General features: G+C 47.7%; 11 protein-coding genes across 11 annotated transcripts; 4 read left to right on the forward strand and 7 right to left on the reverse strand.

Annotated features, from left to right (window-relative positions):
* Window positions 1–2,030: 2,030 nt before the first annotated feature.
* C8R40DRAFT_1173830 (family 7 polysaccharide lyase) lies at window positions 2,031–2,819 on the reverse strand (the record flags this gene model as incomplete). Its single annotated transcript, XM_046232077.1, has 1 exon — window positions 2,031–2,819. The coding sequence occupies one exon, from the start codon at window positions 2,817–2,819 to the stop codon at window positions 2,031–2,033; it is 789 nt and encodes a 262-aa protein (XP_046083186.1).
* Window positions 2,820–3,360: 541 nt separating this feature from the next.
* On the reverse strand, window positions 3,361–5,526 carry C8R40DRAFT_1118233 (uncharacterized protein). Its single transcript, XM_046228686.1, has 5 exons — window positions 5,444–5,526; window positions 5,156–5,389; window positions 4,627–5,106; window positions 4,477–4,566; window positions 3,361–4,427 (listed from the first exon to the last, which is right to left on the reverse strand). Exons 1-5 carry the CDS (start codon window positions 5,489–5,491, stop codon window positions 3,765–3,767), a joined length of 1,515 nt encoding a protein of 504 aa, XP_046083187.1. The 5' UTR covers window positions 5,492–5,526; the 3' UTR covers window positions 3,361–3,764.
* A 169-nt stretch (window positions 5,527–5,695) lies between these two features.
* On the forward strand, window positions 5,696–6,815 carry C8R40DRAFT_1162276 (UNC-50-like protein; the record flags this gene model as incomplete). The annotated part of the gene is made up of 8 exons (XM_046230226.1): window positions 5,696–5,797; window positions 5,855–5,910; window positions 5,967–5,992; window positions 6,043–6,108; window positions 6,160–6,280; window positions 6,337–6,546; window positions 6,598–6,638; window positions 6,688–6,815. 8 exons carry the CDS (start codon window positions 5,696–5,698, stop codon window positions 6,813–6,815), a joined length of 750 nt encoding a protein of 249 aa, XP_046083188.1.
* A 101-nt stretch (window positions 6,816–6,916) lies between these two features.
* C8R40DRAFT_502477 (uncharacterized protein) lies at window positions 6,917–8,673 on the forward strand. The gene is made up of 4 exons (XM_046235268.1): window positions 6,917–7,637; window positions 7,810–7,886; window positions 7,944–8,374; window positions 8,448–8,673. Exons 1-4 carry the CDS (start codon window positions 7,005–7,007, stop codon window positions 8,534–8,536), a joined length of 1,230 nt encoding a protein of 409 aa, XP_046083189.1. The 5' UTR covers window positions 6,917–7,004; the 3' UTR covers window positions 8,537–8,673.
* Window positions 8,674–11,322: 2,649 nt separating this feature from the next.
* On the reverse strand, window positions 11,323–12,022 carry C8R40DRAFT_1239255 (uncharacterized protein). The gene is made up of 3 exons (XM_046233481.1): window positions 11,955–12,022; window positions 11,545–11,900; window positions 11,323–11,489 (listed from the first exon to the last, which is right to left on the reverse strand). The coding sequence occupies exons 1-3, from the start codon at window positions 11,993–11,995 to the stop codon at window positions 11,419–11,421; spliced, it is 468 nt and encodes a 155-aa protein (XP_046083190.1). The 5' UTR covers window positions 11,996–12,022; the 3' UTR covers window positions 11,323–11,418.
* C8R40DRAFT_1118250 (uncharacterized protein) lies at window positions 12,023–13,451 on the reverse strand. Its single transcript, XM_046228687.1, has 5 exons — window positions 13,309–13,451; window positions 12,662–13,252; window positions 12,491–12,611; window positions 12,296–12,420; window positions 12,023–12,243 (listed from the first exon to the last, which is right to left on the reverse strand). Exons 1-5 carry the CDS (start codon window positions 13,333–13,335, stop codon window positions 12,232–12,234), a joined length of 876 nt encoding a protein of 291 aa, XP_046083191.1. The 5' UTR covers window positions 13,336–13,451; the 3' UTR covers window positions 12,023–12,231.
* A 902-nt stretch (window positions 13,452–14,353) lies between these two features.
* Window positions 14,354–14,715, forward strand: C8R40DRAFT_1173836 (uncharacterized protein; the record flags this gene model as incomplete). The annotated part of the gene is made up of 2 exons (XM_046232078.1): window positions 14,354–14,432; window positions 14,492–14,715. The coding sequence occupies 2 exons, from the start codon at window positions 14,354–14,356 to the stop codon at window positions 14,713–14,715; spliced, it is 303 nt and encodes a 100-aa protein (XP_046083192.1).
* Window positions 14,716–15,779: 1,064 nt separating this feature from the next.
* On the forward strand, window positions 15,780–19,230 carry C8R40DRAFT_1053058 (P-loop containing nucleoside triphosphate hydrolase protein; the record flags this gene model as incomplete). Its single annotated transcript, XM_046224809.1, has 9 exons — window positions 15,780–16,339; window positions 16,404–16,889; window positions 16,942–17,004; window positions 17,056–17,487; window positions 17,543–18,124; window positions 18,179–18,462; window positions 18,525–18,649; window positions 18,703–18,808; window positions 18,872–19,230. 9 exons carry the CDS (start codon window positions 15,780–15,782, stop codon window positions 19,228–19,230), a joined length of 2,997 nt encoding a protein of 998 aa, XP_046083193.1.
* A 271-nt stretch (window positions 19,231–19,501) lies between these two features.
* Window positions 19,502–21,619, reverse strand: C8R40DRAFT_1053020 (uracil phosphoribosyltransferase-domain-containing protein; the record flags this gene model as incomplete). The annotated part of the gene is made up of 2 exons (XM_046224806.1): window positions 19,502–19,823; window positions 19,881–21,619. The coding sequence occupies 2 exons, from the start codon at window positions 21,617–21,619 to the stop codon at window positions 19,502–19,504; spliced, it is 2,061 nt and encodes a 686-aa protein (XP_046083194.1).
* Window positions 21,620–22,543: 924 nt separating this feature from the next.
* On the reverse strand, window positions 22,544–23,005 carry C8R40DRAFT_1053153 (uncharacterized protein; the record flags this gene model as incomplete). The annotated part of the gene is made up of 1 exon (XM_046224819.1): window positions 22,544–23,005. The coding sequence occupies one exon, from the start codon at window positions 23,003–23,005 to the stop codon at window positions 22,544–22,546; it is 462 nt and encodes a 153-aa protein (XP_046083195.1).
* Window positions 23,006–23,127: 122 nt separating this feature from the next.
* On the reverse strand, window positions 23,128–26,788 carry C8R40DRAFT_501859 (uncharacterized protein). The gene is made up of 8 exons (XM_046235267.1): window positions 25,926–26,788; window positions 25,698–25,868; window positions 25,472–25,624; window positions 24,439–25,421; window positions 24,319–24,379; window positions 24,147–24,266; window positions 23,518–24,084; window positions 23,128–23,449 (listed from the first exon to the last, which is right to left on the reverse strand). Exons 1-8 carry the CDS (start codon window positions 26,569–26,571, stop codon window positions 23,250–23,252), a joined length of 2,901 nt encoding a protein of 966 aa, XP_046083196.1. The 5' UTR covers window positions 26,572–26,788; the 3' UTR covers window positions 23,128–23,249.
* Between the last annotated feature and the right edge of the window lie 388 nt (window positions 26,789–27,176).

Raw genomic sequence — 27,176 nt, forward strand, 5'->3', positions numbered from 1 at the left:
GAGTGCTTCGAGGTATATGTAGTAGAACGTTCGTTGGGTAGCATTGTTCTTCTCGTTGTTTGTTAAATACTTGTAGCACGTTCGAGCTCCAATGCCAATCCAAAATGGTGAAGGTCGTTGAACGATACGGGGATCAACCTTTGGCATGCCGCAGAAAGCGTCCGAACTCGAGGCAACAGCGGGGTCGAGACAGTCAAGCGAGTAGCATATGAAGATTTATGGACACAAATTTGGGTCTGAAAGGTATAATATTCGGCCTTGGACCCTAAGCCCACTTTGTGGTCTACGCGCTGCATTTGCAGGGAGTTATTCAGATATGAAATCCACGCTTTGCAAGTTTGACTTCGGTGATCCTGCTCGATCCGAGGGCGCCTAGCATGGTCGTGTGCATATAGCGGAATGCGGTTGCACTGTATATCAAAGATTGTGCGAGAGAGAGAGACCAATAGGAACTATTAGTAGGAAAACATTCGTTCTGAGCTCGAAGGGACTCACCACATCCATGACTACTGCCACCAACCCATACCTTCACATCATTTTTCACTGGCAATGAGTACTCAAGCACGCAAAGCTTTGACATTTGAGTTTGTGATCTTCATAAAGTTTGAGTTACACGCCGCAGTTGTCTACGTCCTATCCAGTCCCAAGCAGAATGGTCTCGCGAGCAACGAATTCGCCGTCCATGAATTAGTTCACGGCCCCGAGACGTTTTGTATCTTGATGACGTTTAACAAAAAGCGTCATTCATATATTAAAAGAGTACACACGAATTCCTAGTCGCTAGTCGGAATTCTGCAGCTCCTATAGTCATGAGAGTTATTTCGACGTCTTCGGTAACCTCAACGACGAAACTACTCCGACTAACGTGATTCCCAACATGACAACTTCCACCAAATAACCCCGAAGTAATCTAGTCCCTAGAGAGAATGAGAAGGTGCTAGACAACGCATTCCTGAGGAAACCATTTGTGCTAAACCGTTGGTGGCGCCTTGGGTGCCTGGCGGTACACTGGGTATGCATGATGATGATGAGGGCCATCGAGTCTACAAAGCGCGACAATAAGAGGAAGGACATGTGAACCTAAGTATCGCCTTCCGCATCGAATTGACAAATTTTGAAAAAACCAACTGTGCGGCGATCAACGCCCACCTGACGCCATTGAATTGTACATCTTCCTCGGTCCTAATCTTTTCAAGATATGACTCAGCACCAGAATGTCGAAGAATCCACCGCCAAAACTATCCACTTCCATGATAAAAGCCAGTTGATACGAAGAGATCCCGAGACTACCGGCTGGGTTAGAGGTAGAGTAAAGAGCACGCCGAAAGACATTTCGGTGAAAGCGAGAAAGGCAAATGTTATGCGGACGAGGGGGAAAGTAAGGTGGGAGATTTTTGAGTTCTGTGGAACAGAGGGAGTAGAATGCGGCCGCTGCTGTAATGTACCAGGCTCAGAGTCAAACGCGGAAGGGACGTCAGGACTACTGTAGTTTTCGTCTACATGGTTCGAGCCAGAATTAATGAAGAATCCTCGGTATCAGGCGAAGATAGACAGAGAGACATCCAGAAAAGAAGGCCGATTTATATATCAAGGCCAAGGGAATATGTAATAAGGTTTTACCAAGCGTGAAATGTATATATTCGAGACTGACGAAGCATAATATCCCGTCTTCTCATGATTCTTGTACTCTTCACGACTTGAGTTGTGAACGGCTAGATAACAGTTGTTCCGTGAACTGAATGCTGAGCGTGAGGAATACTGGAGTTTCAGGCAGTTGCGATGAGTGGTGACTGTGAAGGTTGAGATTGATAAATCGGGAGTGATCGTCTGGAGAGAGAGTCTAAGACTGGAAGAGCATCACAAATTAAGCGCTCAAGTGGCGAAAGGACATCGATGATCATGACTGCCTATCATTATTGTCGCTGATGAACGTGACAGATAAATTGATAACAGCCTGGACAAAGTAGAGGTTTACACTGGCTTATACAAACAATTCGACGCGTATCACAAATCAAGCAATAATAAAAGACCTAATGCTCGAGATAAATGGAGAAGACATGAACATCTGACGCACTGGAACCCTGATTATAATTCCCAACCTTGAAATAGCTGTTCGGCGCATCCAATTCGTAAGTATCCAGAGTTTGGAAGTTCCCATTTATGGCAACCTTCAACAGTCCTGTGTAGTACTCCAATTCATAGGTAAACACAGTCCCAATTGGAATATTTCCAAGGGATGTGAAAACTTCATCTCCTCCACTCCGTGTTTGTTCCACCCCGATCGAGATATCGCCATTGGAGTTGTAGTACAACTCACATACGGGCTTGGACGAAATCGAGTCATCGATGTGTATTTGTCCAATGACTGTCCCGCGCGCACTATTGTCGGCTACGGTAACAACAAGCTCGACGATCAACCGATTCGTAGCAGCGTTAGGACTCCAACTCGCTGCAGCGCCGGTCGATGGATCAACCTCGCGCAACTCGGTGCGACAGTGAAGTGAATTGGGAGTAGTCACACAGCCGGCGGAGGCGGGAGAGCCAGGAACCTTCATGACAAGCGCACCATCTCCACTTTCGGTGAAGAAATAATCGAAGTTCTCCCAGCCGGAGCACCCTTGAAGGGATGCGCTCGATATTGTCTCCGGGGAACCAGTAGAACCGATTGGAAGCTGCAGCTCCCAGGGGGAAAGGTCGAAGTTCCCCCCTGGAGCGCAGGAGGGGTTAAGTGCACCGGTGGGCCAGGATGTGTAAGATGTGAGGAGTAGGAAGGCGAGAAGTCTGGTAAGGACGGGAGGTTTGGAAAAATAGAGAACCATCGAGTAGAAGATTTGCGCGGAGCGTAGGAGGATTCCGTTGGAACAAGAAGTATATTTGCTGACCTTTTTATACCTCCATCGATTCGTCGAACTTGTCCACCAACCTAGTGATTCTTATGATAGGAATCTCGCAGGGGCCGTCTTTGACATGCTTTCAAATGATGCGGGCTGTTACGGCTTATATCATACAGCCTAGTCCTTTGTAAGTTCGGAAGGAAGGAAGGAAGGAAGGAAGGAGAAAGGAAGAATTCAGTCCATCCAGATGGACCTATGCACTCAGTATCCCAGTCTGGCTCTGCATACTTATATAGTGGATGACGAACTCGAACATTTCTATCTCCGTGCTGTGGGCATCTATGCGTTCGGGTTTATTTCGGACAGAAAACGATCCCGGTGAAAAGAAGGGGTCTGTAAGATTTATTCATGAGTGCGTGCGTGCACTATCCTTCATATTGTGTGTAGTTGCACATGAGACCACAATGAGCACTAAACAATTTTTATTTGTCTCATTCAGTGGTCGAAGATTGTATACATACATGAGAGTTTCGCTCAGCTACTCTGAGGACGTACTACATAACCCCAGAACATGAATTCCGAAAGCGATCATTCTTCGGAAATTTCGGACCATCGTGTGATGCTGGATTCTAACCTACTGCAGCTGGAATCGGACCGGGATGTCCAGGGCCAGAGTCTCAGCGCTGGAAAGGACACTTACTGCAATAGGATAGACCAGACTATTATTTCGAAACGTCGAGGATAGGTAAGCCTGCATAGAGGGAATTCTAGGATGTTGATGATGTACATTTGAAGGAAGTTGGTAAACTACAGGTAAACATGAATGCCAACTCGAGTTTAGGAAGGCAGCTTTGAATTAAAAGGGCAAAGGCGTTTACAGAAACTTGTACAAAACGAAGATTGCTTACACAATAACAAAAGGTTCATAACTCAACTCGAATGTCGATGCATCTGAGACCCTCGTTCCACAAAGATTCCTGCCTCCAGCCTCCCGGTAAACCATGTCGTACTCTCTTCCGCCATCACATACAACCTAAACACCATCCAGATCGATTCTCTATCATCCTCTCCAAGGGATTTGTCTCCAACTCTTCCAGTTCCGCCCAGACGGAAGTCAAAGTCCTGCCAAGCAATGACCATCTGTCCGAGAACAACGGCCACCACAGTCAGCGCCAAAATCAAACCTGTCCCGGTTCCAGCGAGACACCACAATCCAATACCGAACGCAGCCAGGAAGGTCATGAGCTGTGGAATTGCACACTCTGTCCAATGGGCAAATCGATGAATGTTCCTGGGCGGAGGGGATACGTAGTCCAAGCGAAATTTCCCCACACCGATCCCAGGGCTAAACGTGACTTTTTCGATGTTGACCGGGGAGAGAAGAATGGTACCACCGACAAGAGCACACCAAGGCACGAAGCAAGCTAATTTGAAAAAAACGACAGGAAGATTTGCAGGAGAGAGATCCAGCGAATGTAGAACTGAGAAGGTGTATTCGGGCTCTGAGTTGAGAGTGAGATGATTAACCGCCTTGTGCTCCTTTGCAGGGTCTAGAACTGTAATATCCTGGGCTACCGAATTTGCAGCTACGGCCTGCTTGATTTGGTTAATCAGAAAAAATCCAAGGCTGAGTGTCACGGACCTCCATCTCACTATAGTATGAACATTCCGATTCAGCGATAGCTAATGAAGGAGATATGGTTATAGGTGCATTAGGAAGGTTGTAAAGGCTCTGCGAAGGCTCTCATGTTCGAGATGTGAGTAATAAAATTCTAGAATCGAGAGGGCTCACGGATGCGCGCGAGTGAGCACTGAAGCCTTGATCCAGATCCGGGGAAAAGAACATTGAACTATTGGCAGGGCTGTTACTGTTTTGAATACTTGGACTTGATACGGTCATTTCAGGAGAAGATCGGACAGATTGTGTTTGAATGTTGTACAGAGATCGGGAAAGTTCGTTTGAGAACGGAGCTGGAGAAACAGCCATAGTATCATCATTTGGTATTTCGGGTGAGGAGAAAGGCACTGTAGGAAATGAAGAAAGGAGCTGGTCTGATATCATAGAGATATCGGATCGGTTGATGAACGATTCGTCAAAGTTCTCTTCCGCTGCGACACGAGACATGTTGACCACAGAGAGTGATTCAGTTATTGGTTTATGTTCGTCTTGTACTCGAGATTGAATGATTTCTTCTTGACTAGGCGAGATTGAGGCCAAGTCATGTCGTTCTGAATCCACGTCGATGTCAGCTGAGTCTTGCTGCGAAGAGGCCTATCCCAATCATGTTAATGCTGAGTGGATGTAGAAGTGAGTTCCTGACCTCCGGAGCGAGTACTTCGCACGTTCCGAGGTTGTCCATTTGTTCGTACTGTTTCTCCAGGTTGTTAACGGCGCGATGTGCTTGAAGTTCTTTTAATCTCTGCCCAATTGCTTCGAAGGGTTCTCGCACATCTTCGTCCGCAGGCGTGTTCAGGGTTGATCCAAAAGGCGAGTCGTCGATAGTTGAATCTGTACGTCCAGAACCTGAGAAACGGTCCATTGTAGCAGTGGGCTCCTGCGGGGCTAGGCTTAAAACTTTAAATGTGGTTTCGTGAAAGTCAGCGCATACCATGGCCATGGGCGTATTCATAGACGACGGGTTTTGAGCAGACGCCATGCAGGTTGGTGGAAAGATAACACCGAAGGACTAAAGGACGGCGCGTGACCGTGACGAGTTGTCGGACTTTTAATAGCTCACATGACGGGTATCTCTTATTCGTCACACATAGCTTTTCCGTTCCACGTTTCTATCCTCACCGAAAGCTCAGATCGCAAGCTGGCATTTCGTCGTTCTCGTCCGAAGGTTCAAATCGATGCCAATATGGATCTTCCAAGCTATTCAGGCAGCCAAGTTCGCTCTCCAGCGCCCATCTCGCAACGTCTTCCCTTGATTTTCCGGCGGCTGCATCGTTTTAATCAAATGGTTTGACGTTTTGGCAAATGCCACAGAACTACGCTTAATGGCTTTTACTCTTCCTAGGACTTCGAACAAGCTATCTGGCAGCTTGGTTATCTGTGTCTGGCCCCACGGAGAGTGTGAGTGTGAGTGTACTGGTCAATGCGTGTCTGTAATTGAACTGAACAATTTCAAGGTATCGGAATGTATACTTCCATAAGCGTTAGTGCTGCGTTCTCTGTCGAATGTGCTACTGAAGACTCTTCTTATAGAGACAAAAAATACCTGGGCTCGAGATGACCCGGCCATTCTCGTGCTCATTGCAGCGTGCCTCTTTGGTAAGTATCGTTCTAGTCACACCCGGATGCTCGTTCAACACTCTCTTACAGTGTCTGCAATTGCTTGGTCATTTGCATACTCGTACACCGCGAGGCAGGCTTTGAAGCTTGCCTTGTTCATGATAGTGCGGGATTATCTTCTGACAGGCTTGGTCGTCGCGACAGTGTTATGGTGAGTACTTTCTGATCTTTCACCCAATGTGCATTGCCTTTCACACTTTTTCATAGGTTCGTTTCAAACCGTCTCCTCATCGCGCCACCTTCACATTCTTCTCCTGCGGACTCCGTTGTCGAATGGGCCTACGCATTTGACGTACACACCAACGCGTTTTTTCCATTTTTCCTCACACTCTATATTGCGCAACTGTTCGTCCTTCCTGTCGTCCTCAAAGATAATTGGGTGTGTCTTTTCTTGGGGAACACTTTGTATCTTGCTGGGTACGCATCGCGCCTGTCGTTGTGACTGAATCTAAATTCATCGACCCACAGGCTCGCACAGTATACGTACGGTGTATATCTCGGTCTCAACGGTAAAACCTTCTCCTCCCGTCCATGAATCTCAACTTAACTTTCATCTAGCGCTCCCATTCCTGATACGTTCCGAATTGCTCCTTTCACCTCTTTTACCACTCTTTACGTCATACATAATCTCTTTACTAGGATTTAACGTCGCGAAACATGTACTAGCAGTATATTTTGGCTCGTAAACCGTTTCAATACGTATCTATATACTGCTTAGAGAGTTTTTTGAGGCGTACGGTAACGTTGTAAGCGCGCGGCTATCGGACTTCGAATGAGATTAAGTAATCGCCTTCATTCGGTGATCTTTCTTCTTGACAACTTCCCTTCGACATACCTCACTGCAGTTATTTTCCTTACCACACTGAATTCAACTCATGGACGACGAGGTACTAGATTGGGATGACGGAGAAGACCAAGCTCCTGCTGCCTCAGGGCCTATCGACGACGCGGATGGTGTTTCTTTAGGGTCTGATTCTGGAGATGAGAACGAAAATGCAGCGCCTTTTGTTGAGGAAGGCTCTGCTCCCAGCCGTATTACTTCCCCTCCCATACAGGAAGCGAACACTGCCTCAAGACCTGCTTCACCCAACTCTTTGACTTCTTTGCAGCGCAAAGACTCTTATAGCTCATCGAGAACAACGAAACCCATGCATACCGTTCTCGTAGACTCTCCAAAAAACCAACACCGCTCACAGCGTTCCAAATCAAAGCCTCTTTCTTCCGCACAGATGATGCTACATGGCTTGCCACCCAAACCCGTTACTTCTGCTGTTTCATTTTTGCCCTCGTCTCAGTCGTCTTTGACCGAAGCGACTGCGATGGTGGCGAGAGAGACTGCCAAAGGTAAAAGCGGAGGTGGCAGCAACAAAAATACCGTTGCAAAGCCGGTTTACAAGGACGAAATTGACTCTTTGCCGCCGAATTGGGAAATACGCCACCCGCGAAGTGGCGGAAAACAGGTCTATTACTATAACAATCGAACTCACGAATCGACCTGGATCCATCCCGTGAGCATCTTTCCTCCGCACCCACCCATCCGCCTCGTTGAAAGGGCGGCCTCTATCATGGTGTCTCCACCAGAGTATCAGTCTCGACACCCTTCATACTTCCCTTTGTCCTTGTCCTTCCCTTATATCCATTTTCACAGCGGGGTCTAACCATACCTCTTTTCTCAAACAGTCTACTGTCCAATCTTCTCGCGGACCTCCTAGTGATTCAGCGTATCTATCTCAAGACAGCCCTTCTCTCGAGGACAGGTACTATCGCCCCGCTGACCGTCGTAACGACTCTCCAGGTGATCTTAACGAGCGCAGTGACCGTTATGCCCCTCCAGGTCCTGCTACGAGCCATCGTCGTAGCCCAAGCAGGGACCCTTCTCCTTTTGCTATCCGTCGCCCTCGTTCTATTTCACCCGAACGTGGCAGAGTGTCTGGGAGGCGTGGCCGTCCGGTCCAGCCTACCTCCGCGAAGGAATCCCATATTGCTAACAGAGACAGGGATACCATTCAAAATGTTAGTTCTGACCGTCGCTGGTCTCCCCCTTCACCTCAGGATTTCGAAGGCTCGAAGTCCCGCCCTCGTCAACGTCAGCGAATGCAAGAACACCCTAATGAAGCACAATCGAATGATTCTCGCTCTCAAGATGAACAACCTACTTATAGGACTTCCGCGCCTAACAGGTGGGGTGCCCGGGAAGACAGCGTGCAAGATCTGCATGAACCAACAAACCATAACACCATTCACAGTACGTTCATCAGCCTCATACAATGCTATCCGTCCCAATGTGCTGTGACGCAATCCGCGCTCTTGGAAGCTAGAAAAAGACTATTTGTCTTATATTCTGGACATGTTACGTCGCAGATATCTTCTTGGTTTCGGCTCCAGCTTTCCTCCTACTTCTCTTTGATCAACTCAAGGACGCTCATCATGGACTTCTTTTTTTTCCCCATTGCCCTGCCTGTTTCGCATGTAACACCTATTCTCTCCATTCCATGTATCCTTTCTTGTCTCTTTAGGACACAGGTCACCACCACCCATCCGCGAACGGCAACCCAACGACCGAAATTCTTCTACTTCAACCACTCGAAAACGACCGACCCGCTTCGGTACTCCTCCTGGCGTCGCTCTAGGCAGTGATCATGAAGATTGGGTCCCAGATGAATTCAGAGTTGAACATTCTATGGATCACACCCGCTCACGCGAAAAAATTGCTGACAATGGTATTGCACACGATTCAGTCCGCCCGAATTCGCCAGTTCAGCAATTTGAGCCTGCTTCTGAACCTCAACAGCTTCCACGTGCGTTCATCGTTATTGAACTCAACTTTCCGCTTCTGAATCTCCATCGGTACAGGTCGAAAAAGAGCCCCGTTGCCCCCACAATCCGCACGTTTCCGCGAAGTATCAAGAAATAATCTCCCGCCGAGTCAAACAAACGTCCCTACGCTAACAGCTCAAGAGCAAGTACAAGCCCCTCCACCCCTGGCAGCACGATCGCAACCTCCACCGACATTGGACCGTGATCTTCCACCGCACCAAAGACTTTCGAAGCCCGGACCGCCTACAAATGATGACTCTATTGCTCCGTCTGCTCGTTACCGTCACCAATCTCCGCCAGCGCGTTATCAAGAGCGTAATATTGTATCGGACAGTACAGGTTTTACTAAGCCTACTGACGATTCATCTTCACTCACCCCTAGAGTTGATTCTGCTGCTAGCGCCGACAATATCACACGCCAGAGCTCAACCGTGTATCTTGATAGGGGACAAGGGGAAGATGATCCTGCTAGTCAGCCCCCTAAGGCTCCCAGAGCTATGGGTAGGGATGATGCGGCTCCTACCGCTCCACGTTTGAGCTCTGTGCGCGAGCGTTCTCCCCGTGTATCTGATCGGGACGCTCGCGAGCTTGGACCTTCGCATGGGTGGAAGGAAGATTCAGCTGGCCAGGTAAGGCTTCCTGGATGTAGTGTTTCCTACCACTCATATGCGATTACGCTAGGGACGTGGTAGAGGACCAAGAGGACGTCCCACTCCCCATCTATCTGGAACCAACAACGTACCAGTTGGCAGCCGCATTAGTGCCGATGGTATACCAAATGGTCCGGCTAGGGCATCAAGTAACGTTTCACGAGTCCCATTGAGTAGTGTGAATCAGATTCCTGTGACGAATAATCGATACACAGAGTCCAGCAAAGTAACTATTTTTCAGTTTCAATTCTGATGGCAACTCATCTCGCCATGACAGGAAACAAGAAGTCCTATTGATGTTCGAAATGGAGAGACAAGGACTCCGCACTCCGCTTCTGGAACAACGGTAAGCTCTCATGTCCCTATCAACTTGTTGGGCTCATGTCTGGCGTAGCCGCATGAACGAGACACTTCTGATAGTCGTGGTCGTGCCCCTGTTCGCGATGTTGTGAGTGGCTTCAGATATCCGATATCACAATGGCTAATAGTTCTTCTGCAGGCGAAGGCACCCTCTATTCCACCCAGTCACCGCTCGAATTCTCTTCAACGTCACCCGGAGGAAGCTTCACCTCCACCAATCTCGCGAGAAGTCACAACTTCCCCCAGATGGGAACAGGATTCAGACCGCGGAGGACGTTCAACGCACGATAGATCTCTTGAACCTTCCAATCCATTGACAGAGTACCCTTCCCGAAATGCTCCCGCTCATCACGAGCGCAATCGACGTGATCAAAGTCAACCAGAACCTCATCGTAGTGCGAATGGCTATCATCCTCCTTCTCCTCTTTCCAGCACTGTTCTACCTTACAGTCTACCTCCAAAGCCTGTTTTACCTTTTGCACCAGATTATGACCGGACGCATAGATTACGCGCATCTCCGCAGCGTGATTGGCGGCCAGTATCAACGGAAAACCGACCTCGTCGTGGTCCCAGTCCTCAGCGCCACTGGGAGCCGCCTAAACGACCGGAGTCTCCAGTAGATTCTCGTCGACAACGACGTGATCTCTCTCCCCAACACTGGTCACCGCCCAGACAATTAGTCTCTCCAATTGAATTTCGTGGCTCACGACGTGCTCCGTCTCCTCAACGCGACCGGACACCGCCTAAACGCACAGGTTCTCCTGAAGCCCGTGGGCCACGTCGACGCCCAGCAGATGTCCAATTTCCTCCGCCACACAGGAACGAGGCGCGTTATTCATCGGAGTATTCACCAAAACCTCCAGATAATCGTCGTCGAGCCCCCGACATTCGTGAGCCGGCAGATATGGATGTTGATGACGTTCCCCCTCGCCAGCACAATGATCAAGGCAAGCGTGACCAAACGGACAACCATCACGAGCGCCCCCCAGTTGGTCGAAGGGGTGGTTCACTTCTTGACCGTCTTTCGATCTCAGTCGGTGACCAAGTTCCTCCACTACGTGATCGAGTACAAATTCCCGCGAAAAGAGATAGGGAGGAACTGATGAGAGATGGTGGTTCCTTCAATGGGGACATTGACATGGATGATGGCGTAGTCGGGAAAAAGCCTCGAAGGAGGAGTGGTAAACCACGAAGAGGTCGAGGAGGAAGAGGAGCAGGAGCTCATCCATGAGCTTTTTGGTACTGCGTTTCTATTTTTCAACTTGTGGTCGTTTGTAATTCTCGAAAGTATATTATCTTGTTACTCAAAACTTGATTGGTTCGTGTATCGATCCATTTCGGCGCGCTGAATCTTTCATCGAAGTATCCCAGTGTTGAGTGGTAGAATGGATTTACAACAAAACTAAATACTGAGGTATACATATTCATGATATTCATGCATAGCTTCTATGGGTGATAAGTTCTATGTCCTTCTCTGTAATGCAGCTAATTGTTGAGTCAATCCCACTGTAGACTGCCACCAAAAAATCATCCCTACAAAACGACCTATGAATATGTTTCCTTCCCCCAAGTCGTTGAGAATACTCACCCAATCCAATAATACCATGTGCCGTTCCCCACACAACTTCTGGCGTCACATTGTTCGCCTCGGCGAGCGCCCCGAACGAATGCGGAATGAATCTAGGCGCCTGGAACAACACTGTGCTCACCGCACTGTGATACACACAAAGTCCTATGGCCAACGCGCGCTTAGCCGGAAGGAAATCCGGAAGAGAGTATGCGAGGAGGGAGGTTAATGAGATCCCCAAAGCAAGCGAAGCGTAAAGTTTGAGCAACACTATGGATGTGTTGTTCAACTGGATGAATGGCAATGACATGGGAGAGAAGAGTCCTTGTACGGCGATAGGCATTTCCAGTGCGATATGTAGCAGGAAGACGGCAGCACTAGAAAATATTGAGCTTGCCACCATATTTATCATAGATTGAACAGTAACTTACAGGGGACTACGCAGAGCAGCAGCCTGAGGAGGGACCGACATCTTGTTCGTGGTGGTGGGTGAAAGAGAAAAGATTCCAAGATATTACGTAGCTCCTCCGATAAGATTCCGAGCGGCAAAAATCAGATATTCATTCATGATCGTTGGTAGGCGTATGTAAGATACATACATGGATAAATCTATCAGCAAAAAATACAGTAAAGGGTAATAATATGACACTAGTATGAGAGTGGTACTATGGGTACATATGTGCGGTCGGGTTGTAAGTGATAATGCAATCAGATCGTGACCTACAGAAAATATGTGTTCAAACGTGCATTCTGCTAAAACAAATACACGTACCTTGACTGATTCCCACTCGATAATGATTCTGGCAACTTGTTCTTCGATGGAGGACTTGCACTGCTCACATGAGACGTACCCAGCCAATGAACTGAGGATGCGTTCCAGAGCAGTCGAAGGCAAATCTAAGGATAAAACGTAAACCATGAGTATACATAGAACATATACATAGAACGAAGACAACGAATATCAGACCAGCTCGAATGTCCCCGGCAAAGTTAGCAGCAATAACCGGCCAAGCTCTCGTGAGTGTCTTCTGATTCAGAACGTCGCATTCGGGTGTGGAAGGATGTGGGTACGGTGGTTGAAGTAGAATCTATACCAAATTCAGCATCTAGATATAACAGTGTAAAGGGATGATTTCACTTTTTTCAAAGCCTCCTCTCGTTGGGTCTGCATCAAGATGAGTCGGCGCAAATACACAGGACCCATAACTTCAGCCTGTTCGTCTGTGAGTTCGGTGATGTGTAACCCGAGAAGGTGCGAAGAAGCCGCGATCGCGAGGGATTCCAGGTTATAGTGAGCAGCGAGTATGTATAATTGAAGCGGATGTGTCATTGCATGTGAATATAAAGCTTGAAAGATAGGTTGCGCAGGCACAGTAGGGTCAACATTGAATCGATCCAGGTTGAGTTGAGCTTGGACATCAACGCCATAGACGGGCAGACGACTAATTGCTGCCGCAAGAATATCAAAAGGAAAGGGGGGAGCAAAATCTTCGGCAGCACTGGCGTTACGATATATGATGTCAAGGATGATGGTAAGAATTTGAGAATTTTCTGGTACGTCAACAACTGAGTCATTGGTCGCAGCTGTACGGCCTTGAAATTTGTTGGTCGATGCAGAGTTTAGTCGGTGGGTGTGAACATAGAATAGCTCGGAATCGCTGGACTTCAGTACAAGGTTTGGAGGTATTCCATTGAGACTGTTAGTTTGGGCATACTTGGGCGAAGAGTTCTGTTTATAAATGTTGCATGAATTTATGGGGTAATTCACAGAAGATTGTTACACACGGAGACGACTTGCAAAGAAGACATCATTGAGCAATCGAAGAACACTGAGTCTAAGGACGAATATCCTTTGCGAACGTCGTCATTCAGTGAATGGAACTTGAGAAGAAGAGCAATCGCTCACAAAAAATAATAAGTTCTATAGGAAAGACAGATGATAACACGGCTGAAGAGACTGGTTGTGGTCCTCGATCGACGGAAAGGAAGTCGGAATGTTGCAACTTTTATGCATGAACTTCAGCATACAAATGTCCATTTTGGCCGTCAGATGTTCTGCCCGATTGTTGAATCCAGGCCCTAAATCCAAGGTCTAGACCTGGGTTTCCGGTCTGCCGAAATCTACAGCATTATTATCATAGTCAAATCGGGATGCTCTTTTCTCAGCTCTGTGCTCACTGCTATGTGAGTGCGGAAGTGATGCTGAAGAATATGAGAGAGTCATGGGTGGTGATTGTTGAGTTGGTCAAAGCAAGAGATTGCGTATTCCGTAAGTGGCTGTGATGCTAAGCTTCCCATCTTCAAATTTCTTTATCTGGACTCCCATGTCATCGACACCCATAGGAGCGTCCTTTGAGGGTTCTTCAACTCTCCTACACGTGGGGACAACTAAATCTAGAGCCTAAAGACTACACAGTAGGTAGCGTTACGCACCACAACTACACTCGTTCTCTGTCGTCAATGTGGACATGCTTTAAAGACAAAGGCTCGGGCTCGCTCTACCGAAAACCCCAAAAAATTTCGGTCTAGATACCTCCAAACCTCATCTGACGCATCTTTCATATCACATCGATTATACCGAAGAGGACCTGGCGTGTTACAACGAGGAGTTGGATTGCCTGTTAGAGTAGCGGATAAGCAGAAAACGCTTGAGGCGTACATCGGTGACCTTCGTTGTGCAACATCCCCCATTCGGCGACTCCCTCCTGAGACATTATCAGAGAAATCTCACACTGTGTTCTCTATCTACGCCGGTATAAACTGTATTTCCAAGCCTTTCCAAGCACGATATGTCGCTGCTGACTGTGAAGTTGGATCACGTCTGTACTAGATGGACAGGAAGATCGTCAATTCCACCTTGTCACTTTGGTCTTCCATAACACTGCAGCTTGCCTCAACAACTGAATCCGGTTATTGGTCAAAGTCTCCTTTGCTGCGTGCCACGCTACCCCACTTGATCTCATTCTAGATTACCGGTTCATTTACGAGGAAGATATCGTCTTGTTGATGTATCCTAGTCGGTGGCGTAGTGTTTCCTTTGCTACCTTTCATAACCGTGTAGGCAAGGACGTGTTCGGCGCTCTCAAAGATGGACCTGAACCTAGTTATCTCAAAGTCGCATCTCCCAGACACTTGATCTTACGGCCTGAAAAGGCAGAGTCGGTGTTGCCTCTTGGCCGCAATCTGCAATAAGTTTTGGGCAATGTCTCTGAATGGGTTCAACCTGAATTGATTGCGCTCTCGTCCTTCGATAAAGTCGCTAGATCTTATCGACCTCTCTCCTCAGCACGAATATGTCATCGGGTTGAAAATAGCCCGAACTTAAAGGTTTTGGCTCTTCGATATTGCTATACTCATACTCCACATCATTTGACATATTTGCAGAGTCAGTCGATGCACCTCCATCCGCTCAAGCTGGATTTATGTGCGGATTCTGGGGCTGCAGAGGACCTGACCTTCCAGGGATTGACCTTATCACGCCTAAAGAATCTTCTGCTTCTTGACAGTGGCACCAGAATGTCAATATACAACATTGCGCCTATCATTTCCCTACTCCATCGAAGCTCGAGCCGCCTAAAGTGTCTCTCAATCAACACTTGGCTGCAGGAAGATAAACTTCTTGACCTCCTCCACTGTGCTTTGATCGCCACCCATCTCGAAATCCGGGAGCACGTCAGGAAACCAATAATAACAGATGAGGTCCTTCAGACGCTGAATATCCCCAGCGCATCCGATTCTGCAAATGTTCCTTTTTCCAACAGGAATAACTAGGCGGACCATACTCCTAGCTCCTCCCCTTCTACTTCAGCATCAAATCCTCCTTCCAGCCTTGGTTCCTGCACTGGACGTCGAGCCGGCGTTCAATGATGATGTACTCATCGATATGATTCAGTCCAGATGGAGGCTTCTGACTACCACATTCGATCTATTCTCGGAGGCCGATGCGAAAACGAAGAGAGCACGTCTACGCAAATTCAGCCTAAAGCGTGCAACTGGGACCATTCGATGAGCTGAGGAAGAGATTGGAGGACATTGGGAGGGAAGGACTGGACGTCTCGGATAGTTTAATGGTGTACTACACACGTATCTCAGTATACATACGTACCATAATTCCTTCGAAATTCGAATGGCCTTATCAAAAAGTGCCGGCCGGCGAACTTAAAATCATTTTTGAATTCTCGAGCTTGACTTTGAGTTCGAGGCTTTTGAGTGGTGAACGTATGCTGCGTGTTCAACAGGCTTGACTCAAAACCACGATGGCTCCCTCACCAACGAAAATCTGCAACGACTCACTCGAAGGACGAGTATGTCCTCGAGGATCAGCTTGCAAGTTACGACACGATATCGTTAAGTGTTCTTGCGGCTTGATACTACGACAGCTTGACTTTCGCAGTCATGTCAAAGGCAAGCGACATTCCCAACTCTCTCGTCAAGCTGCCAGTAGTGGTCGTTCAGTGCCTCCCATCGTTGAAGAGACAGGACCTGCTCCGAATGCTAGCGCCTCTCCCTCTGAATCTGCATCTAGCACTCGTTGCACTCGATGCAGAAAACATGTTCCACAGTCGCAGTTGCAAGATCATTTGAAAACCCATGATCTTCAAGAACGCTTAGACTCTGCACTCGAGTTCGCTGAGAGTAATAAATGCGGATTCACGATTGATGGCCTTGGGGGCGTTGATTTCGGGATTGTAGGGGAAGAGCAAAAGCCTGTTGTCCGCCTCAGGATCATAAGGGAAAGTGAACCTCAACCCACTCATATTCGTCTTTCCAAGTGTCGTTTGCTTTCATCAAGCAGGAACGACCAGCATAGCGACAGGTTGGCCTTTCATCGACTTTTTTCAAGAGACAATCCAGACACTCAATTTTTTGTATCATCTCAGGTTCTCAGTTGAGTTGGTCGGTTCTCCCTATATTTTTCCCGGACGTCCACGAATTTTGCGTGTTACATTTCAACCCTCATACGCCGGTCGCTACGAGGATAGGCTAGAACTCGTATTTATGAACCTGGCTACGAAAGCTCGTTTTGTCATTCATCGCCGACTCTTCGCTACAGTTGGAGACCAGAGTGACCATGAGCAGCTCCAACCCACGGCCCCCTACACGCGACGGAAACGTGTTCCACTCAATATAGACGGACCCATCCGGCGTGGTCTGAGGCCTCCAACTTGGACTAAGACAAGATGGGTCAACGTACTTCCCAATTTCGATGTGCCTCGCCAGATCACAGATATCTTGTACAAGCGCGGTGCTCAGTCCAGAAAAGACGTACTTGCGCTTCTCAAAGGGTTCTTGTCTCCTGATCTCAATTTAAGAACGTATGGATCACGTTTCCAGTTGTTACTACATCTTGAAGAGGAACAGATGAAGTGGGTAGCGGTTTCTTAATCTTCGAATCGTGTTCTTGACAGATCCTTCCAGACAGGATCTTGATGCTTATGCCATGGAGGGAGTTTCCCTCAGACCGAAGCATCCACGTTATGAGTATGTCTTCTTTTCCCTGAACTTCCCGAAGTTGATGTAGAGCCATTTTAGACTCGAAGTTCAGGGTCTAGCAGAGAACAGACCTTCAGTTCTCGTAGGAGACTTCATTCTTGTCCGCCAGGACCACGCTACGGATAGAACTTGGTTTCAAGGGCGTGTCCACCAGGTTTACGAAAACTATGTCAGCCTTCGCTTTGATGATAGTTTTAGCACCTATCGCGGCAACTCTTTCGAAGTTCGTTTTGTTTTGAATCGCCTTTCCTTGCGACGGATGCATGCCGCTCTCATCAACAAAAACAACCCCGTTCGACTTCTGTTTCCTGGACCAGAACATATCAGAAATCTGCGAAGAATGTCTTCTGGGTTAATCGATAAAATTTCACCCATTAATCGAGATATCGGAGGAGACCCAGAACAGTTGGAGGCGGTTGCTGCCATCGTCAATATGCCTCCAGGAAGCCCTCCATTCGTTATATTTGGCCCGTACGTATTGCAATCCCATTTCTCTTTGATCACACATATTTATATCATTTCACAGGCCTGGAACAGGCAAGACTGTCACGCTAGTTGAATCTATGCATCAACTTCTTGCGAATGACAATACAACTCGTCTTCTTGTTTGTGCGCCAAACAACTCTGCTGCCGACCTTCTTACGCAGAAGCTTTCGACGCTTGGGCCCTCTGTAGTTCTACGGCTCAATTCTCTGTCTAGGAAACTCTCCGAGCTACCCAAATCTTTACATCGTTTCGCCATCATCAACGACAATGAAGTGTTTGCTATGCCGACTGCACAGGATATCCGCAAATATCGTGTTGTAGTCTCGACGTGTATAACTGCAGGAGTTCCTGCTAGCCTTGGGATTGAGCGTGGATACTATAGTCACATCTTCGTAGACGAAGCTGGTCAAGCCATGGAGCCTACGGTGATGGTGCCTTTGAAGGAGCTTGCCGATGATAAGACAAATGTTGTGCTGGCCGGAGATAACAAGCAGCTGGGCCCGATTGTGCACTCTGGGCTGGCATCGGTGCTGGGATTGAAGACCAGTTACTTGGCGAGGATCATGGATAGAGAGATTTATGACCTTGACGGTAAATCGAGTGTTGGCGGCCGAGGTGTAACGTGAGTTATTTCCCTACTTCTCGATTTCACCGGTTTCAATATCGTTATTGCTAGAATCGTCAAGCTCGTCCGAAACTTCCGATCTCATCCCGCCATCCTCGAGTTTTCCAACGAACACTTCTACAACAACGAATTGCAATACTGTGGTAACCCAATACTCACTCGAAGTCTTCAAGACTCAAATGAGCTCCCAAAGAAGAAATTTCCATTGATTTTCCATGGCATAATCGGAAAGGACCAACGAGAAGCATCTTCTCCGTCTTTCTTCAATATCGAGGAAGCCTCGCAGGTGAAGAAATATTGTATCAATCTAATATCTGATAGGAAGAATGGCATCCGTACGTATATCTACTTCTCTTTTTCATTGCTTGATATCTGATCTATGTTTGTTTGTGCGTAGGTGCTGAACACATTGCTGTCATTACACCATATCACGCCCAGAGAATAAAAATTCTGAACCTTCTCAGCCGTGACCACACAACACGGGAGATTAAAGTGGGCAGCGTAGAAGAATTCCAAGGGCAGGTGCGTATACAATGATTCACAGTAACTACTCAGTCAGCTCATTACTCCCCAAGGAACGTCGAATTGTAATCATTTCGACCGTGAGGAGTAACACCGACTTTATTGGAGCTGACATCAACCGGATGTTGGGTTTCGTAGCGAGCCCGCATCGTTTCAATGGTATGTTTCAGCCATCAAAATCACTTACAGAGACTTGACCCATTTTTGAATTTCCAAATGCAGTCGCGATCACTCGAGCTCAAGCTTTGTTGATTGTTATCGGAAACCCTATGGTGCTTTCTCTAGATCCACTTTGGCGTGCTTTCCTCAATTACGTCTATCGAGGTGGGGGATGGCGAGGAAAGACGATTTCGTGGGACCCTGCAGGTGCAGTCGATCCCTTCAGTGAACAGGGTTATGACGGGGAGACGCGCCAAAGGGCAGCAGGAGAAGCTGAAGAGACTATTGCTAGATTAAAGGCGCTTATAACCAGGAAGAATGGAGAAATTGAGGATGGGTTCCAGTTTGAACTGGACGACAGCGACGAGGAGACAGGTCATTTTGGATTCGGTGAAGGAGCCGTGTTCAGGGAAGAAGATTGAAGTGAAAGTTGCCAAAAAGCTTCTTGGAGACTCTCCCCTGAATGATCAACTGTAACTCAAAACGTTGGTCGATATTATATAGTACAGTATCTAAGAACCTCACAATTTTACTAAATCATAGGTCGGTCATCTGGGTAGCGAACGACCTCTTGTACATTTTGTCTGTGATCAGAGAAGCTCTACTGTCCGACAAGAAACAGATACAAATACATGCCCAACTCGGTGTTACTTGATACGAAATATGAGATTTGACAGCGGGCCAGTTCCTATGTTACTGCAAGTAGGTTGTATTGAATAAGCGATTGCCAGTGTCCGTAGTTCCTTTTCCAGTGAACTTGTTGTCCGACAGCCGAAGAGAAATGAAACCAATTTCTGTGGTCGGTATCTGGGCAAGAGCGCCACCTGGGGCAAGGGAGTCGGCCTGTATCACACCGGCGACCACAAGAATGCGAATAGTTGCATGCAGTTTGCGAATGTGTCGCACAAATTCTACCACTGTCTTTCCACTGTTGACTACCGAGTCGACTAGAATTACGGTTTTTTGGTCTTCCACATGACGGTTCTCGACATCCTCTGGGTATTTCGCATGGAGACTACATTTCATAGATTTAGTGAAGATCGGAAGAAGAATTAACGAGTAGGAGGCTCACAAAGGAGCAAGTGGTAGAGCTTCACTGACACCAAGAGCCATGGGCTCACCGCCTCGCATGAGTGCTACAATCAAAATTCTATTTTCGTCGCGAAGCCGATGTCCATTCGCCTGTGTTTGAGGGCCCTGCACATGTGGGATTGGGTACTCTTCTAGTCCGATCAACTCAGATACAAACTCTGTTGTCAGATACCAGCCGACACGACGGTGTACTTCGCGCAAGGCAGGTCCGGCAACTCGCGCATCCCGCATTCCAGACATGAGAAGCTTCGCTGGATTTTTGTTTGTCGCATGAAGAATATGGATCCGGCAAGGAAGGCGAGATACAAGGGAGTCCAGAAAGCGGCCCTCGGTTATGCTCACTAGTGGAAGCTTTACAACATCAAGTCGTGCTGATGCTGTCTTGGGCAGCAACACCTGGCATGCTTGAAGCCCTTCATCGTCGATAGCCTTCAGCAATGCGTCGTCCATTCTGTGACTCCTGTGTCGTTCCTCTCCAACCACTACGATGGCTTGACTAGCTCCCTTAAGCATCGGCAAATCTAATACACTATCCCCAAATGCACAGACATACATGCCATGCGCCGTCCTCAATCGGGCCACCAATGCGGCCTTTACTTCACCAGTGATAATAAGATGGTCCCTGATGCGACCGCCGCCGATTACCTTCACCGTCTCCGAGAGTCCTGTTTTCTTCAGAATTTTTTCCCAAATCAGTCCTAACCCACACGTGATAATCACCGCTCCCACTTTGCACTCTGCCGCTTGCACCAACAATGACACAAACTCTGGGTGCACAGTCACAGCAGAAGCAACTTCTTCGCAAAAATCGTCGAATTGTTTCTCGTCCACTTCTTCGTAAAGCAGGGCTGCCTGAACAAAGGCAGCGTACGAGTACCCAAATGGACCACTGAATAATTCCTTCAAAGGATCTTTCCCTCCCCCTGTGTTTTCAGTGGCATCTTTGACCGTTTTGTTGAATAGGCGCCAGAAAAGCGCGCCAGTGTCTTCAGCAATTAATGTCCGGTCACCGTCCATCACTAGCGTCGTCTTCAGCTTCCCTGGGCCAGCAACTTCTCGAACAACTTCGTCCAGCCTGTCTCGAGCACAAGAGAGATTGTACTCCTCCGTATTGCGTTGAAAATTCCGCAAGAGCTTCGCGATTTTGTGACGACTCGGAGGCACGATCGAGAACAAGATTTTATGCTCAAGGCAAACCAGACGTAATTGATCACATTCGGCCTGCTGCCATTTTCTTAGATGCTCATCTGAGATGGACGAGCGAGCTCGATTAGAGTCGTTCATCCGGCGCTGTGCAATAACGTCGGGAGGAACATGGAGATATAGGATGTGAGTGAACGTTGTTTGGTCGTGCTCTGTCCAACCTAACTGTGGGGTCTTATCATATTCATCCCAAAACATGAAGTGTCCTGCAACTAATGCGACTCGTCCACTGATTGTGCAGTCCTCCTGGATCTGGTCAATAGCGCGTTCGCGCCAGACAGTTTTCTCGCGATATTCCATCTTCTGGAAAGCACTGAGGCCTCCGGGAACGAGGCGTGAAATCACGGCCGCGCCTTCGTGATAATCGAATTCTTGTTCACCAAGTTCTTCCTTGAGCTCTTTGAGCAGGAAGCTTTTTCCACAGCCGGAGACTCCATACAGTCCCACAACTGTTGGCTTCTTGAGCACGGACGCAGGAATACGACCTGTCGGTATGTTGTCGATATGACAGGACATCGTGAAAGCTGAGAGAGAAATTGCAAGAGAATATGGCAGGGTGACCAGGCGGCAGACAAGGTATTTATTGGCGGTTGCGGTACAGTACCGGACCAGCACGAGATGTCAATAGTCAACGCACAGATATTTCAGGAAGACTGATGAGCTGCGAGATCCAGCACAGACTTGATACCAATATAGATCAAATAGGAAACTTGGCATGCTTGGCCTGTAATCTGATAGAATACGAGTACACTGTGGATCTCGTCATTCTTAAGCCTTGAAAGCCTACGTCGAACGCTTCTTGGTCCCAAAAGCTAGAGTTGTATCGGTAGATTTATTTCTTAAATTATTCTGGAGAAGCTTTTGAATGTGTACATACTAGTAAGCGCTTCAACTTTTATGTCACTATTGGGGAGTCGAAAATGGCGGTGATCATGCAATCCATGGCGGCGTTGTCAAGAGTCCAACGGGGATCTTTGAGAATTAGCGCTAGGGTAGTACATAACAGTATGTCAAACACCTTTTTAAACCTAAAATCTATCGAACTACTATAGGTGCTGTAGAATAGAAGCCATCGATGTTCAGACCGCAGCTTCTACAAACATTCTTACTCGTATTTTGAGTATGATGCTCGAGCGCAGTAACAATGTATGTATGTATAGCTAAACGAGGGGTTCTGACATTCTTTAGATTTTGTCGTAAGGTAAAGAAAGGATTCCTATTCGGGAGGAAGACATACTGTCCTACACGAGCACGCCTGGCCGCTGTCCTGGTCAAGATGCACTCTACCCACGTACAATTATTGATATATGAACATGGGTGGAAAGATAGATAGATGGATAATGTATAGGCCGTTCTTCGTACAAGCGCTATAACTGAACATCCGGCTGCTGCTAAACTGCGGCTGCGGTTTTGATCCTCCATCTCTATAACATCCTTGGCCTAAGGAAGAAGAGGCCAAACTCGTCGAAGCTTTCGACCAACTCGCTTGAATTCTACTGGGTCAATCTGGTGTCGCAAAGCAACCTCGTGAAGCTTAGAATCTTTTCCAGGATTCACGACCTCGCGCACTGAATGAGAGTGGGGAACCCTGCAGAGAATTGCCGCCGTGCGATAGAACCCCCAACGCGAAGTATACTTGCCCAGCATGTACGCGTACACCAGAATGTGCCGGGAGGCGACAAAGGGGGGCATTTTTCTGACGGCGAATCCATCGTAATTAGCTCGTATGATAGCGAAGAACACGTCAGATGTCTCGCTGAGCTTTTGCAGGGAGGTTGTGGCGGCTCGTCGTTCTTGGAGTTCTTCGCGGACGCGGTCTTTGTACCAGGATGGGGGCGATTGCCGTTGTAGGCCTAACATTGCGTGCCACCGTCTAAGCAGCGAATTGAGTGGTCGTGGCATCTTGATTCAAAAGTTGGTAACGCCTCGCCGCTCGGCGGTGAAGGATAACGCGACAGACGCCCTCAGACGCCCAGTGAAATAATATTAGCGCCAACCTGGGTCATAGATTTCCTGGCACATGACTGTACTTGTAATAATTAACCTAGAATCACAAAAATCAAGTAAATTAGGTTGAAGCATTGTACAATATACATTGGATGTTAGGTAAATGTCCACAGAGCAAGCAACGAAGCAGAAACACGAATCATTCATTCTGCCTTGATGCCAGTCCTTCGTTGTTGTTCGTAAATCGTATGTCCGAAGATCGTATCAGTGACGGCGTCTCAGCCTGGTCATCGTTGTTAATATTATTGTATTCTTGAACATTCAACTCTAAAAGTCGATCGCGTTCTTCCAAAGACTGGATCGCATCTTCCGCTGTTTCAATCATTTTTCGTAAAGCCTCTGCAAGGCGGAGAGAACAATTCGATGCGATCAGTATATTGAAAGACTGGCTGAGAGTCATGACTCACTTTCAATACTCAATGTAAATAACGTCTGCCTTGCCTCTGCATCCTGCAAGATCTCCGTTTGAATCCTTTCCCCAAACTTGGACGCGCCAGCAATATCATCCATCAGTTTCTTCAGGCTCGGGGGAATTTCCTGTCCACTAGATGGTCCACCATTGGCACCGACACTTCCCGGCCCGACAAAATACTGCAAGTGCTCACTGAAGAGGCGCGCATGTGCAAGGATACTCCGGGGTAGCTCCTCTAGCTTCTTGTCAACATGTCGTACGGTGTTTGCGAATCCACCTCCTTTATTGTGTAGCTGAGTATCTGATTTGGCATGCGGCTGCGGACGAGGTGAAGAGTCGGCGTTAACCTCTTCTGAAGGCGTCTTGGATATATTGGTAGAGATAGATGGAAGCGGAGGAAGAGGGGATAGGGCTGCTGCGGAAGATAAGGCATTAGATTTTCGTTGTGATTTTGCCAAGGCTTTCGCTTTTTCCCTCGTTTTGTATCTGGCAACCGCACGATCGAAAATTTTAGTAGACTGAAGGACATTCTTATAGCGAGAGGTGTAGGCTTCTGCAACAACTGCGGAGGCAACAGCCAATGGATTAGCGACTAGGAACCCTAAAGCAAACCGTTTCCCTAACCTGAAATCAGGATTGTCATGGTCGCCACGCCCAAGAGAGCCCAACCGACAAAGATAGACCGTCCGGCTGGTGTCTTTGGAGAATAATCACCAAATCCAATGGTTGTGAATGCAATGACACCTATGACGAGGTATGAAGACAGCGGTACAGCGATAAACTGATAGTCTCTTACAAAAATACATCGCGATTCCAAAACTCCAGCCTTCTGTCACCATGAAAACTCCGGACCCGACCTGGAGACACACGTATGAGTGAAGTACAGCCAAATGATGATTGTCGACGATATACGTACCAGCCAGAAAACTAAGAACAGTGTCCAGACAACGATCAACCTGGCGTAGAACGCCTTAACTTCTTCTCTTTCCATCACAATGCGGTAGGCATCATATTGTTGCGAGAGGGACCTTGTTTCATTGATGGAGGGTGAGGCGTTCGAAGGGTAATTAGCGGCCTTCATCGGCTTAGCTGAAGACCTTGGGGCGGAACATTTCAGAGTACCCGGTCTGTTCACAGCGAGTGCAAATCCACCCAGCATAGCCACCATCCTTCCAAGCCTCGCGTGGGTAAGCGCAATGTCATCTGTTCCTTGAGTGTAGTTTTTCTGAGCATTCTGCAAGCGGGTCATCCAAGTTTCGAGTCGAGATGGGGGTGGACCAAAGTTGGAATTTTCCCGTGCAACTGACGTCGGTAGTGGAGGCAGGGCAGAAGATGCACTCGATACCCGCGTAGAACAGATATCTTCCTCTCCTGAGGTAGATGGATGCCTATCTGCCCATCTCCTCGCGAACCCTGGAGGTAACAGTTCACTTAACGGTACGCCCGCTTCCATCGCCGCACTCTCCAACGCAAGTCCTTCCAAAGCCTCCAGGTTTAAATGCATCCCCTTGGGATGAGCAACTGCTCCCAATCCTTTCCACTTTGACCTCCATGTCCATTGAGGAAAGGTCTTGTCAACGAACAAAAGGACCCAGTGACGAACAAAGCCCGAAATGCCTGATACCCTAGTGGTGTCCATAGCCCAGATCGGATGCCCTTTCTCCCTTAACCGCCATTCTACTGCCTCTCGCCATCGATGAGCAACACGTTTCCGCCAGCGAAGGTTTTTCCTCTTGACCCGTGCGGCATGGACACGTTTTCGGTACCCAACTTCGAGAGCCTCAAGCACAGTTTCGCGAGTTAGGCTGACTGCTAGTGCGAGATTGACGATGCCGAAGATGGCATAAAAGCAGATGAAAACCTTGGAGCCGGTTGTGACAGGAGGAATGTCTCCAAAACCTGAGAGAGCATAAACAGGATGACGCAATCCGGAGAAAGCATAAACGCACCAATAGCTTCGATGGAACAAATCGTAAAGTACAATGCATCGATAAAGTTGAGTTTCAGAAGGATACTCTCAATCAACGCGCCAAATGCGATATATACCAGGAGAACGATCACCATGATCACCAGGGAACGCTGTTTCCGAGTTAAGCCGCTACCTGATCAGTATGATCAGAAAGAAAAACATAGTAAGAATATCGGATTCTGAAAGTATGTCGTTGAGGAGCATACCGCTGCTTGAAAAATCGGGAGTTCGGACGAAATCAGTAATGAGGCTAGCATTGGTGAATGTAGATGCTATTGTCGAACACAATGTCATCCAGAATGATTGTCCGTAGGTGAACCCGTCGTCAAAACGATTCTCCACGCCGAACGTCGTAACGGCAATGATGTTGATTAAATCTATGAAGCAGATGCTGGGAGTTATACTTCATGTTAGTATAAATAGATTTGACTCACCGTGCAAAGTAAGAAATACCACACAGACGATTGTCATCAACTTGACGTTTTTCTCCAAAAACCTGACAATTAACGCTACATTCGCCACCAGAGCACATCCCATGCTAATCCCTAACGCAACATCTAAAAGCACTGGGTTCGATCTCTTCTCTACGGTTTGATTGTCAATGGTTTTGATATACCAATTGCCGGTTAAGCCAGGAATCTCGAGCAGAATCGAAAATGGAATGATGACAGCAGAAAAGATCGGTGTGTAGCGGTAATTTGGAATAAAGGAGGACCCAGAAGGATCCTTCTGTGGGTCTGGCGGGTACAAGAATGCTTTAAGCTTGATCCACCACTGGGGAGGGCCGGATCTAGAGCGATAGCGCAAGTCGATAGACGCAGTGGAGAAGAGAGAAAGGCCTGATAATGAGCCTCGATGTTGTAGAGAGTAGTCTGTGACTGCTGAAATTGCTGAAATCGGTTCATGTTCGTCGTCCTCTTCAAATTCGACCTCATCGTCGTCAAGAACGGGCTCGTCTTGTGAAGATCCTTGTCCTATCACTTCGTTTTGATAATCCCCATTATTTCCTGGGCCTTTCTCAACATCTCGACTCAAAGTATACTTTTCCGAGACAGTGGACACCTGATTGTTGGAAGACATTTGATCATGAAGTGCTAAGCTAACTGTTAATCATGGAAATGAAGGGATAGTGCGGAGACACAGCGCACTCTACAATAGTGACGATAGTTGTTGTTGGAGTTCAAGTGACATGAGAGACAGAGCATTTGATCAATAGGCACTGACAGTCAAAAAATCTATGACGAAGGTTGTATTTATTTCAGTTTATTTTTTCATGCACTACATATGTACACTGGGTACTCACCCACATTTGCATTTACCCTTCTAATTCGAAGGACTATATATACTGTACATACTACATATGTACTGTAGATTTAACATGCATTTGAGCCTCCTTTGTCCGGCTCGGAGGGGCCGAAGGCCCCTCCGATTCAAATACGGCTCACATGGGGTGCGTGCTACATCCAACAGTCTTGGTCAGTGCTGGCGCACCTCCGCACTATGTTTAATCATGATTAATTATATGATTGTTTTTGTCACGGGGCACTACAGAGCACTACTTAAAAAGGAACAGCTCCCCGCCCCAGCATCCGCTCATCCGTACACATCCGCGGGTATTCCGACTCCGTGGGAGTTTGCGCGACAACAGTTTGTATTTTTTTTACTTCCCGGTTCAGCGCTCAGCC

Source organism: Lentinula edodes (genome assembly GCF_021015755.1).
Source record: "Lentinula edodes strain Le(Bin) 0899 ss11 chromosome Unknown C8R40scaffold_33, whole genome shotgun sequence".
Lineage (NCBI taxonomy): Eukaryota > Fungi > Basidiomycota > Agaricomycetes > Agaricales > Omphalotaceae > Lentinula > Lentinula edodes.

What these genes read in the sequence shown, in the direction of transcription:
- C8R40DRAFT_501859 (XM_046235267.1), bottom strand. Translation starts at nt 26,571, where the DNA reads ATGTCTTCCAACAATCAGGTGTCCACTGTCTCGGAAAAGTATACTTTG. An exon ending in GGTATTTCTTACTTTGCACG is followed by an intron (nt 25,869 to 25,925) that starts GTGAGTCAAATC and finishes TCTGCTTCATAG; the next exon opens with ATTTAATCAACATCATTGCC. An exon ending in TGTTCTTAGTTTTCTGGCTG is followed by an intron (nt 24,380 to 24,438) that starts GTACGTATATCG and finishes GTGTGTCTCCAG; the next exon opens with GTCGGGTCCGGAGTTTTCAT.
- C8R40DRAFT_1239255 (XM_046233481.1), bottom strand. Translation starts at nt 11,995, where the DNA reads ATGTCGGTCCCTCCTCAGGCTGCTGCTCTGCGTAGTCCCCT. An exon ending in GCTGCTCTGCGTAGTCCCCT is followed by an intron (nt 11,901 to 11,954) that starts GTAAGTTACTGT and finishes AATATTTTCTAG; the next exon opens with TGCTGCCGTCTTCCTGCTAC. An exon ending in ACATGGTATTATTGGATTGG is followed by an intron (nt 11,490 to 11,544) that starts GTGAGTATTCTC and finishes GTCGTTTTGTAG; the next exon opens with GGATGATTTTTTGGTGGCAG.
- C8R40DRAFT_1118233 (XM_046228686.1), bottom strand. Translation starts at nt 5,491, where the DNA reads ATGGCGTCTGCTCAAAACCCGTCGTCTATGAATACGCCCATGGCCATG. An exon ending in TGAATACGCCCATGGCCATG is followed by an intron (nt 5,390 to 5,443) that starts GTATGCGCTGAC and finishes CTAGCCCCGCAG; the next exon opens with GAGCCCACTGCTACAATGGA. An exon ending in CATACTATAGTGAGATGGAG is followed by an intron (nt 4,428 to 4,476) that starts GTCCGTGACACT and finishes CAAATCAAGCAG; the next exon opens with GCCGTAGCTGCAAATTCGGT.
- C8R40DRAFT_1118250 (XM_046228687.1), bottom strand. Translation starts at nt 13,335, where the DNA reads ATGATGTCTTCTTTGCAAGTCGTCTCC. An exon ending in CTTCTTTGCAAGTCGTCTCC is followed by an intron (nt 13,253 to 13,308) that starts GTGTGTAACAAT and finishes ATTTATAAACAG; the next exon opens with AACTCTTCGCCCAAGTATGC. An exon ending in TGCCGGGGACATTCGAGCTG is followed by an intron (nt 12,421 to 12,490) that starts GTCTGATATTCG and finishes TTTTATCCTTAG; the next exon opens with ATTTGCCTTCGACTGCTCTG.
- C8R40DRAFT_502477 (XM_046235268.1), top strand. Translation starts at nt 7,005, where the DNA reads ATGGACGACGAGGTACTAGATTGGGATGACGGAGAAGACCAAGCTCCT. An exon ending in AATCGACCTGGATCCATCCC is followed by an intron (nt 7,638 to 7,809) that starts GTGAGCATCTTT and finishes TTTCTCAAACAG; the next exon opens with TCTACTGTCCAATCTTCTCG. An exon ending in AGCCCTTCTCTCGAGGACAG is followed by an intron (nt 7,887 to 7,943) that starts GTACTATCGCCC and finishes TAACGAGCGCAG; the next exon opens with TGACCGTTATGCCCCTCCAG.